We start from the raw sequence: 14,618 nt of genomic DNA on the forward strand, positions 1-14,618 counted from the left end.
TTAGCTCCCCCTAGTGACAGCAGCAGGACACCAGGTTCCGCCTCTCGTTGCCGCAGCGAGTAGAGAGCAGACCATGTAGACACGGCTATTTTCTTACCTTGATTATGGATCATACCTGAGCTATAATAGTGTTTTTAAAAAAAAATCCCACTTTTTTAAATTTCGTTATATTTAGATAATTTATCCGATGGCTAATGGCTTTTCAGATAATGCCATTCTGAAGATAGGTCCTCCTTAATGAATGTAGACTGTGACCTAGTGGTTATATAATGAGGGGTGGTTCGGGCTCTCAGATCATTACTGTGGGTCAGTGCTTTAGCGATTAACAATGCAATTAAGATGCATTTACGACAAATCTCGTGTATGACATTACCCTTTAGAAGATGCCATGTAATCTTTCCCAGTTGGATACATTGTGCTGAATGATGTTGGAAACCAGACTAATTAGAGCATGGTCCTCTTCCAGTGTTATCTGTTCCACATGTACGTGGGGGTGAGAGCTGGAGGGGGCATTGGAGATGAGATCGAGGACCCCGCTGGTGACCCCTATGAGATGTACCGTATCGTGTTTGACATCACCTTCTTCTTCTTTGTGATCGTCATTCTCCTTGCCATTATTCAAGGTAAGTTCATTGTTCTAGGACTCCCCGTACCTCGCTGTCATCCTGCTAGAACATTACCTGGTATCACTGTTACCTATTCATCACAAGACCATTAATAACTTAACACGTTAGACGATGGCGGAGGAACTTGGAAATGTGGTTCACAATATGGCCAGGGGTACGGAATAACTTTGGCCAAAGACCACAACTAATGACTGCTGTCACATGATGGCATGACCCGTGATAACATGCTGGATTTCAGCACAGACCATCACAATCATTCGCATCATCCCGCCAAAACCACAGCCTAAAACTACAACTACCGTCAATAATACAACCTCCCAATTCATCTCTGCTACAGGTTTGATCATTGATGCCTTTGGGGAACTGAGAGATCAACAAGAACAAGTCAGAGAAGATATGGAGGTACGGTGAAATTCTTACTGCAAGTTGTGGGGGGGGGGGGGGATTAGTAGCGTCTGTTTGTAAGGTAGACCATGCAATGACATCCACATCTCTGATCATGTACTGTACTTCTCTGTCCAGACTAAGTGCTTCATTTGTGGGATTGGAAATGATTACTTCGACACGACGCCGCATGGTTTTGAAACACATACTTTACAAGAACACAATCTGGCAAACTATTTGTAAGTATAATATTTGCTGGGATTTTGGGCCACTAATTATCCCTTTGAATTTTTTTAATGAAGTTTATTGTATGATTGTTATCTCCTTGGTGGGAACACAACTGCTGAGACTCCCACCAATCACAAGAACGGGAACCCAACTGCTGAGGCCCCACCAATCACAAGAACAGGGACCCAACTGCTGAGACTCCCACCAATCACAAAAACGGGAACCCAACTGCTGAGGCCCCACCAATCACAAGAACAGGGACCCAACTGCTGAGACTCCCACTGATCACAAGAACAGGGACCCAACTGCTGAGACTCCCACTGATCACAAGAACAGGCGTCCAACTGCTGAGACTCCCACTGATCACAAGAATGGGAGTCCAACTGCTGAGACCCCACTGATCACAAGAACGGAAGCCCAACTGCTGAGACCCCACTGATCACAAAAACAGGGTCCCAACTGCTGAGACCCCACTGATCACAAGAACGGAAGCCCAACTGCTGAGACCCCACTGATCACAAAAACAGGGTCCCAACTGCTGAGGCCCCACTGATCAAAAGAACAGGCGTCCAACTGCTTAGACTCCCACTGATCACAAGAATGGGAGTCCAACTGCGGAGACCCCACTTTATCTCAAGAACGGGGGCCAAACTGCTGAGACTCACACTGATCATCAGAATGGGGGTCCAACTGTTGAGACCCCCACCAATTACAAGAACAAGGGCCCTACTTCTGAGACCCCCACGATCACTGGAATAAAAGTCCTCTTATTGATTGAAGCAACAGGTCTAGCTGCTCCTCCATATGCTACTATGTGAGTGCTGGAAAGACTGAGCACAGCATTCGGCTATCCCTGGCACTCTTATAGGATGGGGAGCAGTGGAGATAGCGGAGCGCTGTGGTTGACATTTTCTTCCATACTAGTGAATGGAGCGGCACACGCTCAACCTGTTGCTCCACAACCTAAGAAAAACTGTACTACTGTTCTTGTGAGCAGCGGGGGTCCATTCCAGTGACCAGTGCAGGTCCCAGCATCAGAACATTTTACATTTTATTATTATGACAAAGGTGGAAAGGTAAAATGAGATATAATTAAGCACGGAGGAAAAACACCACAAAGTTTCCAATCAATGCAAAAAAATACAACATGTGAGTGGAAAATAAATAGCAATAACAAATGGTAGTAAAAAAGAAATGACAGTACACATCAGGTAAGAGGTAGGAATAGAAAGCAACACCTGGTGTTTTAACAACAGTAAAAATATATGACCCCCGTATCACACACTATAAACTGATGCAGGAGAGCGAGGAGGAGGACGAGGGGAAGTCAGGAGCCGATCACAGATGAAAAGAATGGAAATGTCCTCCAAGCATTTCACTTGTAGACAAAACCGGAGGATTTCACCCACACCGACCTTTTCAAAGAGAAACCGTGTGGCCACAGGTGTCAGAAGTTAATTCCTACAGGATATCTACAAATGTCTCGTGGATTTTGCTTATATTCTCACTTCTTACCGCTGCGAGATACATCCAAAAGTCTTTCTCTGAGGGGCCAGAGCTGTCATCTCTCCTGCCATCTGCTGCCAAACACATCCGTTTTGGTATCAGAAAGCGAATGCTGAGCGCGTTTCAGGGAGCCGCTCGTCTATTCTCCTCACCTACGGGAAGGATTGTAGAGAAGATCTCCCTGATCCTAATAGTCAGCTCGCTGGAGCATTAACACGAGCTGATGGCCCCTACACACTCTTTACACAACCCTATCTATTTCCTCCTACCTTACTATCACCATTTCTAGGAGCAGCTATCTGCATCAGTTTAATAAATGGGATTTCTTGTAACCCATAGGGAAACCCTCTCCGGGGCTTATCTGCCACCGATGCTCATTAGCAGTATCTAGAAGCAGCGGCTATAAATCCACATCTTATCTCCCTAATTCATGTGATTGTCTCTGCTTGTTACAGGTTCTTCCTCATGTATATCATTAATAAGGATGAGACAGAACACACCGGCCAGGTGGGTATTTTACGTCACTCTTCCAAAGAAAGTCGCATGCAATCTATTTAATTGCATATATTAATCACGTACACCTACACGCTACCACAAAACTGTAGCGCCGATTTGTATAGAAGACCGTAGGAATAACTAAGAGAAGATGGTGCTCACTTGTGTGTGTGTTGTTTAGCAATCATACACCTGTCTATGGATACACAGAGCCTATCCATAGACATGTGCTGTAAAACAGAGGCCTCCTTTTTTACCTCTTTCTGACTATTATACATCGCATCCTGCAGGAATCACCGGATGGAAAGGGGCAGCAAATTATGTCTTTCCATCCTGCTCTCTCATGCTGAGGTTATTCAAACCTATGGTGGACATCCATCCCAGGCCTCCGCTGAGCGTATGTTCAAAGTGTTTCCCCAGTGATCCAACTGTCCATAATAGGTCAATTACATCACCGGGGAAACACCCTGAACATCTGCAGCAGCCAATGATGTATACCGCTATATGTGCATACAGTCTGATAAATCACAGCACTCCATTGTAAGGATATGTCAGGAATCCTAGAGCGGAAAACAGGATGTAAACCTAGCCCGACGGCTAAAATACATGGCTGTAGTCAGTTTGTGAATCAATGTTTTAAGGACCGACCACACTGCTGACCACACCGTGGGTCGTGATGATATATGATACAAGGCGTCCCTTCCCCTGTAATAATCATGACAGCTGGGAAGAAGGGACTTCATGTATCTATCATATATCACTATGTTACAAGGAGTCCCATCGCTGGCACTGTTCTCAGTCCACGAAACATGACTCACAGCCTATGGAAGTGTGTTTAAGCCCTTAAGGTCAACCACAATAAATCTATCAGGTGGAAACTAAGACTCACCACTTTAGTTGACCACTGACTTGACGTCTTTCTAGATAGTGGAGGTCTATAGTAGAAATTTCCTTTAACACAAATAAAGATAATTTGTTAGACACATGGGCATTGAATTTATATGAACAGCTGTAAGAGCCAAAATGGACCAAAATGTCAATTACCTTTTGAAACATAATATAAAGACTTCTTCATACCTACCACAGCAGCACGCTAGATTGACCCGCTTCATCCTTGCGCTCATAACCTTATGGTTAAGATTAACACCATCATAGTATGATAGTTGTTAGGGATAAGTGAAAGTCAGATCAGAGGAGCCCAAATTTCCTGCAGTGGCCTTCCATGGCCTAGACCGCAAAGGTCTTTTGACAAGATACGCTGGGTAAATATGGATCACCCAAACCAATATATGGTTTTTGAGACTGGGGGTTGGAGAATATGTGTCAAATCTAAAGCAGAGGTGACGTAAAGCAGGAAACTGGAGTGACATATGGAATCTGACTGTCTGCAGAAGACGTCGGGGCATTACACAAACAATTGCTGGATGTTCATGTTAGTTTTTATGGGAGTGTCCACAAATCAATGTCTTAATAGTAATCACTTCTAGAAATAGTTCCATGCATGAAGAGATAATGATATTACAGTATTAGGCCCCTTCCACACTAGCGTTGCATTTCACGACAGGGTGCAATGCGTGAAAAACTGACGTTTTTGGCTGCATTTTTGTTCCTTGGAGTCATTAGCATTTTTTGCGTTTTTCATGCGCGTGTTGTTCGTGTTTTTCTTGCGTTTTCGGTGCGTTTTTCACGCAAATAAAATGTTTTATTTAATTGAAAAAGAATGTCTTCTGATAAGTTAGCAGATGTATGCAAACATCTACAATCTATTCTTCACTGTTCCGCGCGTATATTATCTCCCGACAAGTTAGCAGATGTGAAGAACAGTGAAGAATAGAACAAAAACAGTGAACACAGGATCATTTAAGTGAAAAACGCAGTGAAGAATAAATTACAGATGTTCGGCACATCTGCTTACTTGTCAGGAGATACGCGCGGAACAATATATATGTGTGAAGAACACATTGCAGATGTATGGAAACATCTGCAATGTGTTCTTCACACACATATATAGTGTTCTTCACATGCTATTTTGTTCGCACCGTTTCGCGCGTATCTCCCGACAAGTAAGCAGATGTGCCGAACATCTGTAATCTATTCTTCACTGTGTTTTTCACTGTGTTTTTCACTTAAATGATCCTGTGTTCACTAATTTTATTCTATTCTTCACTGTTCTTCACTGTGTTTTTTTAATTTAATGCTCGATCTCGAGCAGGGGAATTATTCATGTCACCTAGCAACCCATCCATTTAAAACGCATTGCACTCGCATTTGCACTTGCATTGCTTGCGAGTGCAATGCGTTTTTGATGCGTCTCCATAGACTTGAATGGGGCGGGAAAAACGCGCGTGAAACGCAAAAGTAGAGCATGCTGCGATTTTGACGCGCGTCAAAACAAATGCATGCATGCGCGTGAAAAAAAAGCAAATGAGGAAAGGCCCATTGGAAACAATGGGACAGAGTGCAATGCAAGTTCTGCACGTCAAAAGCACGCGCAGAACTCGCACGTGAAAAGCGCTAGTGTGGAAGGGGCCTTAGTGTCCCCAACACAACCATTGTCAAACCATTGCCAAGCAACTATTACCATCAATAACAGTAGTTATAGTGCCCAAAACTCTTCCAGAATGAAGTTGCTCCATGGGGCCATCAATCCTGGTGTTATCTGAATACCTACTTAACATAACAGTGTCCCCAAGAAGAGTTTGTAACCTCGTGTACACAACTAAACCTCATTTACCACCACACATAGCAGTGAGTCTACAGGACTCCTCTTCTGGAGTGTAGGCAGGTCTACAGGACTCCTCTTCTGGAGTGTAGGCAGGTCTACAGGACTCCGCTTCTGGAGTGTAGGCAGGTCTACAGGACTCCGCTTCTGGAGTGTAGGCAGGTCTACAGGACTCCGCTTCTGGAGTGTAGGCAGGTCTACAGGACTCCGCTTCTGGAGTGTAGGCAGGTCTACAGGACTCCGCTTCTGGAGTGTAGGCAGGTCTACAGGACTCCGCTTCTGGAGTGTAGGCAGGTCTCTTCCCTTGCTGCCGGTCTAAAGTCAGGATAAACAGCAGGGTGCTTCACCATAACTTGTGCTAATGTAAAAGTGAGGGAGTAACTCGTAATAGTTTTCACTTGAACAAAGTAACCTAAATGATTTATAAGTCAGCATTCCAGCTCTTATGTGTGAGGAGATTCGGGCTCCAGGGGAAGCACAGCTTTATATATTTTAAGGGTAGATGCAGACCATCTAGTATTAACCCAGTTGCTTTTCAGGTCACCTTAATACAGTATTAAACTTAACTTTTCCATTTCATAGGTAAAGTCACTTATAGTATAACTCTTGGTATGTGTGAAGGAATATGCAGGGATGCCCAATTTCATTACAGGAGGCTATAGATCTTCCATAGGTGGTCTTTTCACACTCAGCTGTTCCAATTTAGGAATGTGTATAATACTCTTAATTATATAATGCATGCACGGAAAGGATCACACAGACATGTGACATGAGAGATATATACGTATCTACCTGTGATGGAACTCAAAGAAGGTACAAGATCAGCTTCTTCAGGGTTATGTTGATGTATCCTCCAACGCCGTAGAAACATTAACTCCTCCTTGAATAACTTCACTAGAAAATCACATCATATCCATAACATTAGCTGTGGTTGAATGAAGTCCCAATTATGGTGGATGATTGAGAGGCGGAGCTTGATAACTATTCATACAATGGATACATTTGGTTCCATCCTCTGGAAACGTTGGGACTCTGGGAGAAAGCCTAAATGTTCAGTGTGCACTTATTACATAAGTGGCTGCTATCATGGTGTCCTTCACCTTAGCATGCAGATATACACTATGTGGTGGAATATGGTGAAGATATGAATGTAGCACATACTTTATGTCTCCATCATTCTGAAAACCTTAAGGACAGCGCCACAGTATGGCCTTATAGCAGGCCTGATGAAATGATGGCAATATCTGTAGACCAACATACATGCTCCTCATACGTATTATACCAATCATCTTCCTTTATATCTTAAAGGGTCTGTGCCAAGCTTATATGTGGCTCCACAGCCCCTTTAAGTCTTCTAGTCATTGCAGTCTCGTCTCAGAGTCCTACGTGCTGCTGTGGAGAGTTGATGATGTGGAAGCCCTACGGTTACGTTCCATCAAATTTCACAGTTTTTGTCCTTTCTAGACAATGAGACCACACTGATTTTATAACCGAGGCTTTCACTCTTTTGTAGAACTGCATCCGGAAAACAAAAGAACATTTTTTTTTGTATCTAAATTCCTGAGCCGTCTTCTGAGAGTTGGATTAAATGACATGTAATAATAGACCGTTGTCATTCTAACACTTGTACATTTAGTTATCATAAATGTTTTATATATAAAGGGAGCGTTTCGGAGACAAAAATTTAAATTGTGTAATATAAGACTGGAGAGTTTTATATGAGGAGTATTCTATGCATTGTATATTACAGTGATGGCGAACCTTTTAGCAGCCGAGTGCCCAAACTGCAACCCAACCCCCCCCTTATTTATCTCGAGGTGCCATCCAAACGTTAAAGCAGTAACTTATTGCTCCCTGTTCAACAACTTTCAATCATATTGGCCTCCTGAGGACAGCAACACAGTAGAAAGATGGAAAATTTTCATCATTTTAGCTTCTTTCCAGTGTCCCTCTGTACAGATAGAATTGAGGGACCAGCAGAAGGTCCTCCAAAAATAATTCGTCCCTGTCTACACATTCTCCCTCTTCCTACAGTCCCAAGTAGCGAAGTAAGTATCAAAATATGACTGAAAGACGCCTCTTTTAAGTTGCTTGGAACTGCAGGAAGATTCTGTCTGGTGTGCTGGGGCGATGGCCCGGGTGCCCACAGAAAGGACTCTGAGTGCCGCCACTGGCACCCGTGCCATAGGTTCGCCACCACTGGTATATTACATCACTCACAGGAGGTCTCACCTTATCAGGATCTTTCACCCAATGGGTCATACACTTGCAGTCCCATTTCCAAATGGCTTACTGGTGTCATTTGCCCATGAATGTCACTCCCAATTCTCCTGGATGCAGGTCCCTATCTCTTTCAATCAACCAGCCAGTCAACTGATCTTAGAACAGACTGCATGCCAAAGTGATTAACAAGTAGTCACGCTGATGGACTCTCACAGTCTCCATAGTTATAGGGCCACCACACACTTCAGTCCGCTACCAGTCTCAAAGTCAATGCATCTCTGAGAACCCTATGCAGGGGTGCACCAGCCATAAGGAGAATTGAGCCTTTTGCCTCAGGCAGCACCACCATCAGCAAGATGTGGGGCAGCCTCAGGGGTGCAGTCATCTGCTACAAAGCAGGACCTGCCACTTAAAAATAGTGTCTCTACATAACTAAGGCATGGAGAACCCACTTACTAAACATTTAGACTTTATATAACCGCAAATAACGGCAAGCAAATGACCAGCTTTGGGAATAATTCTTACGAAACTAGAGCAGTACAACAGAAAATTAGCTAATAAAGAGTCTAAAGTTTCTAGTGGTGTAATAAGGGTCATCTTGCTGTATATAACTTCTTTTTATGTCTCCTGTAGGAATCTTACGTCTGGAAGATGTACCAAGAGAGATGTTGGGACTTCTTCCCAGCTGGAGACTGTTTCCGCAAGCAATACGAAGATCTGCTTGGATAATAACCTGGCACTAACACATCCGCCAGATCCACTGGAAATGTACTGAACCTTGAACAAAACTCACCCAATGGGACACATTTACTAGAAGACCAGCTCTGCCCAACCAAGACCTCAATCTACTCATTTTGGATTCATGTCATTTCGTATATAAAAACCAACAACTCATCCGACAAACACAGGTCTATAGCAAAACTGCGATGACATAGCAGATTTCTAGAACAAAAAATTTACTAATAACCACAACCACCACCACCTCCTCCTCTTCCGTACATCAATAAACTGATGATCTGTCACACTCACTTACCCATAGTGCATTTGTTGAGTTCCTAAAAAGTGTAATGAGAATAAAAGTCAATGTGATTTAGAATCTACCCGACCGGAACCACATCCAAAAAAAAAACGTTTACAGCTCAACCAACGGTATTCAGCCTGATTGCACCCATCCCAGCATCTCTGATATCCACACCAATGGGCAGATGTCTGAAATGCCACACATCTGGCTGCCCGACAATGAAAGGGCTATCCGATCCACATCCCGTGCACAATAATTATCTCCACAGCAACTGCTCAGTTCTCCCTGCAGCAGTCCCACTCAGAGTTTTACCCCTCCCAACCCACAAAACCCGGCAGACGCATCCGTTCTGTAGAATGGGACTTGTGTCTGGAGAAGCATGCCGTTTTATCTTCCTTTATTATTATTTTTTTTTTCTTCCTTTTTTCCACTTTGATATTGAGGCTTTTTGATTATGTCACAAATCTGATGCTAGTCACAGACGCCAAGTCAAAGTTTTGCTGCATCTGGTTGGAAGAAAGTTTGTGCTCCGGAGCCTGAAAGAATTCGAACTGGACCTGAACTGGGCTGACCCCATCTTGGCCTTTGGTGTAAGAGGTGAGGCTTCTGGGTACATCCGGTGCTCGGAGCTTTACGTTTCCTTCTGTAAGATAGTCTACGAGAGGTGATAGTATTTAGCTTTATTTTGTGAGACTTCAGGCAGTTGAAGGTAAAAGGTAGTGGGGGGGAAAAGTTACTTCTTAACACTTTTTCGACCCCTGAACTTAAATCGATGAAGTGCCTTAACCGTCTGTAGACGTAGCTATGCAAGATGTTTTTTTTTTTTTTCCATGTTAGTGTTAGATTGACGAAATACACAAAAGTTGTGCTGTTCTTTGTCTTACTGTACGAAATGAGAAACTGCATTCAGTTGCTATTTAGTTTTTCTTTCAATGACAGTTTGCTGTTATTTGAAGAAACTGGAATGTATCTTAAATTATATTCTCGTAAATGGAAAAAAAAAAATTCTTATGCCAAAATCAAAGCACTGCTTTCTGGTCATTGGTAAGTGCTGTAGTGAAGCTGCTAACTTTATGCATTTTTCTTCAAATACAATAAAGTGCCCATCGCAATAAATAAATGATAAACCAGCTGAGCCGTCTGTCTTACTGTGCAGTCACTCCCAATTGAGCCTCTTGCCTCAGGCAGCACCACCAGCAGCAAGATGGGGGGGCAGCGTCAGGGGTGCAGTCATCTGCTACAAAGCAGGACCTGCCACTTAAAAATAGTGTCTCTACACAAGGTGACCCGGATGTCCACAAACTCCACGCCTACATCCAGGGCTAAAGAAACACACAAAATTCCAGTTCCAAAAAACGTATTTTTAATGGAAAGCATACATGAGGGGTTGTAGGACATAAGCACAGATGGCCATACAATGGTGTTTATATTTTTTTTGATCTTCTAGTCATGTTTTACAAGCATCATATTAGGGTTCATCAAACTTTTTGATCACTTTTTATTTGATGTTTTAGGAGGCAAATGCTCAAAAAGTAGTAAGGATTGGTCGACCACTCTGCTTGTCAGTGACGAGCGAACCAACATCCGATAAGGCCTTGTCTAAGGTTCTAACAGAAGTACAAATTATTAGGCCCTCTGATGCCTATGAGACCCATTGGCACCCTGTGGTTGTATTCTAAGAGGCGCTGATGGGGATATAGAGGGGAAACCTACTGACCCCCACATCCAAGGCTGAGTTCATGTCACCACTAATGGTGTCTATAACTCTCTTCCATTATGATAATAATGGACACCAAATACTTACGGTTAAAGGAGTTGTCCAGAGGTTAAAAGACATGTCTGCTTTCTTCCAAAAACAGTGCCCCACCTGACCATGGTTTGTTCCAGAATTGCTGCTCAGCAGTATAGTGATAAATGGAGTTTACTGTCAATACCGCAACTTACCCATGGTCAGAGGAGCTTTTACAAGGAAGAAAGCAGCCATGTTTTTCAACCCCTGGTTAACCCCTTTATGGGAAGCCCTTCTATCAGGCTTTCCTTATTTACAACAGAAACATTAATGCTTCAGTCCATGTAATTTTAGCCATTACAAGTAACAAAAAGTAGCAATGGACACCAGGTACAATAGTATAAACTGGGCCTATGTGACTTAAGCTAGAAAGTTATCTTCGAGGGTCAGTCTCCCCATTCTACACATTGATGGCACTAACCATTAAATCTATGGACTGAAAAAAAATTTGATCTAAACCAAGCAGTTCAGAAATCTTGTATCACTAGTGTATGGCCAGCTGTAAGCGGTGACGATAGTGACAATATACTATATGGCATCACCACCACATCCTACGAGATCATACTGTCCAGCCAGTCCTCCAGATCTTCAGAGGTTATAGCTTTGGGTTTCTCCTCAGTAGCTTCACAGGACTCCGCTTTCATAGGAGAAGTTGCTGAAACACAGTTTTAAGCAAAGTATAACAATCACATTAACACAACATATAATACAAGGACATTAGGAAGCATTTGGGTGGCAGAAACGTCAGACAATGAGGATAAGACCATGTGATCTGGTGGAGATCAATCAGTGACGGGGTAGTTTTGATGTAATACCGGTGTTAATGGAATGTGCTCATCCTTGGACCTGCACAACCTTTTTGTGTGGTACTTTCCATGGCTTTTATGTGTGACTCATCTGCCGCTATCTACACAAGACTTCATCTCCGGCAGACATCATCCCGGAGAGATGAGCTGCAGTAAGCACAGTCCTTACCGTCATTTTGTCTCATCCAAGTAGTGACAACATTGCTTACTGACCCTTTAATAATCTCCTGCGAAATACATCCAGAACAACAAATTGGGATGCAGTAATGGTCGATAAAGAGGTTTTTCGGGAAGTAAATTCACTTATATCACAGGTTGCCATGCCTCGGAAAGATTCTTGTAGCCCGGGTAAACAGAGCAGCTTACACATATTGTCTTGGCACTACTTTAGTGGTTAATGTGGCATTCAACTACACTCTGAATAATGCACACTGAAAGAGGCTCATCAATCATGCATGTGGGGACGCGGCAGAGTGAGATTTCTATATAACAGGAGCCGATCTGGCAGCTGCTAAGATCCAGTCTTGTTTCAGAGGAGAAGCAGCAGCATTGCGCCTGACAGCAGAAGCCGCCTTTAATACAAAGAATATAGAAATCTCGCCTGGGCACAAGGCAGACAGTGAAATCCCCGGAGGACATTAGGCACGGGCAAGGACTTTTATATCTACAAGGACACAAAATGGTTACTGCAAACACCAGGACTCTATTTCACTGATATTTTTTTTTTACCTGATACTCTGCAATTAACATGTTAAGAAGGGGCCATCAAACCTGCTATGCAAAGGATGGATAGAAACCAAAGTGAAAAAATAAACAATTTGGGGCAGTGTCAGATGAGCGAGGTCAGTCCGTGAATCATGGACTATTCAGTGTTAGAGATGAGCGGATTTGAACTTAGCGGTCGAGTGAGCCCCACGTGACCAAGACATATTGTCGGATTGGCTCCCGAACAGCCAATAAGGCAAATTAACGACCATAGCAACTAACCAAGACTCTGATTGGCCATGGGTGTCTCCTTGGCCAATCACAGCCATGGCTAGTAGCTAAGGGCTACTAACGGGAAGTTCATCTCTATTCAGTGTCTTCTTTCATGGACCAACCACCCTGCCGAGGACCGGACCTGTACATCACAGTGATATATGATAAAAGGAGTCCCTCCTTCCCCAGCTGTAATCAAGATTACGCTGCTCTTCTGCAGGGAAGCAGGGACTCCTTGTATCATATATCAACATGATGCATAGAGTCCCATCCTTTGCACTGTGGTCGTTCCATGAAACAGGAAACTGCACAGTCCGTAATTCATGGAGTAACCACACTTCTCTGTTTTCTCACTTATTTAATGCCCTCAGCACAGCAATCGCTAATGCTCAGCGCCCTGGTCTCCACTATGCTTTGAGTGGCAAAAGAGAATTCCCTGGAAGCAGAGATCTGCCTCCAGGGAGAATTCAGTACAGAGTTCATGCACATAAAGTGGCCACCTCCTGCATGTGTAGTACTGTGTGGGTATACAACACAGAAGTCTGCTAGAAGCATTACCAGGTTCCTTAGAGGGCAGCTGCTGGTCCTGCTCTCCAGTCCCATCAGGGTAAGTGGCAGGTCTTTCCGTAACGGGGGCTTCCAAGCTCAGCAGGAAATCAAGCTCCTCCTCGTGGGATACTAGAGACAGGTCCGGAGAGGTCTTGCCCTCTGCTTTGGAGGCTTCTTCTTGAACCGGAGCCACAGTAGAGTCACTTTCCTTCTGGGCAGTGAAGGTTGGCATGTTTGATATGCCCTTTGCTATGGATGGAGGAAGTTCCTGGGGCAGCTCTTCCTACAAGAAACAGGCAATTACATGTATGTCCCATTGTGCCATCAATTATTCACTATTCAATTCATTCAGTCATCGCCTCAACATCATTTCATTTGTTCAAATGACAGAAAGGATTTGACAGCATTTTACATGCAAAAAAATAAAAAGCTTTTGCAGATTGATATTCTACACAGCAAAGCAAAAAAAACCCACCCAATTATCATCTCTTTGCTACCAACACGTTCAAATACATCTAAAAGAGGTAGAAGCAGAGCGTGAATAGTAAGATGGCAGATAGAGTGCGCTGAATGTACCGTACAAAGCTGAACATGCACATTAGATTTTCTACCCCTGGTGATTGTGGTATGACTGGGCGTCTATAGACTTTTTATGGAAGTTTCCCCTAATTGCTCCTAATAACAAATGTCAAGGATGAGAAGGGTTGCACAGTTGGATTTCTCCTTTGCTCCCCACCTTAATTGGGATAGTAAAGTAATTAAAAAAAAGTTTAATATTCACTGTCATAATTAGTGGTGTAACTAGGAGAGGCAGTGCCCCACAACGAACTTCCGAATGAGGTCCTTCTTAACCCTTACAAAATATACAAACGTTGTATATACACCATATATACATACATAAAGCATATACACACATACAGTACCATATACACACATACATACACATATATATATATATATATATATATATATACACACACATTCTATATGCATACACATTTAGAGCATATACACATCGCAAATACACACATGCAGCATATTCACATCCAATACCACAGATGCCGGGGTCCCCTGACACTATGGACCCCTGTAGTTACGCCCCTGGTCATAATAGCAGTATTATTGAAAACATTGCTCCCAGTGATATGACATGTGACCATCGATTGGCTGCACATGGTGCTCATTTATACAAAAAAAAACTATGAGGATTTTTTTTAAATTTGGAAAAAATTTCTAAAATGAATCCCTAAAGAGTCTAAAGGGGGCACATATGAGTGTATTTCATAGGCGG

General features: G+C 43.2%; 2 protein-coding genes across 17 annotated transcripts in view; one reads left to right on the top strand and one right to left on the bottom strand.

The window, feature by feature from the left end:
• The window catches only part of RYR3 (ryanodine receptor 3), a 434,191-nt gene extending 424,857 nt beyond the window's left edge, over positions 1 to 9,334 (top strand). For all 15 annotated transcript variants that reach the window (XM_072115452.1, XM_072115453.1, XM_072115457.1 and 12 more), the window contains 5 exons: positions 467 to 623; positions 964 to 1,028; positions 1,149 to 1,249; positions 3,200 to 3,251; positions 8,818 to 9,334. In XM_072115452.1, the coding sequence (XP_071971553.1) occupies positions 467 to 623; positions 964 to 1,028; positions 1,149 to 1,249; positions 3,200 to 3,251; positions 8,818 to 8,913 (471 nt within the window). In that variant the 3' untranslated portion in view covers positions 8,914 to 9,334. The remainder of the gene's footprint in view (positions 1 to 466; positions 624 to 963; positions 1,029 to 1,148; positions 1,250 to 3,199; positions 3,252 to 8,817) is intronic.
• Positions 9,335 to 10,578: 1,244 nt separating this feature from the next.
• The window catches only part of AVEN (apoptosis and caspase activation inhibitor), a 307,172-nt gene continuing 303,132 nt past the window's right edge, over positions 10,579 to 14,618 (bottom strand). For both annotated transcript variants that reach the window (XM_072115474.1, XM_072115476.1), the window contains exons 5-6: positions 13,337 to 13,610; positions 10,579 to 11,649 (exon numbers count right to left, since the gene is read on the bottom strand). In XM_072115474.1, the coding sequence (XP_071971575.1) occupies positions 11,546 to 11,649; positions 13,337 to 13,610 (378 nt within the window). In that variant the 3' untranslated portion in view covers positions 10,579 to 11,545. The remainder of the gene's footprint in view (positions 11,650 to 13,336; positions 13,611 to 14,618) is intronic.

Source organism: Engystomops pustulosus, chromosome 7 (assembly GCF_040894005.1).
Source record: "Engystomops pustulosus chromosome 7, aEngPut4.maternal, whole genome shotgun sequence".
In the NCBI taxonomy this organism is placed as follows: domain Eukaryota; kingdom Metazoa; phylum Chordata; class Amphibia; order Anura; family Leptodactylidae; genus Engystomops; species Engystomops pustulosus.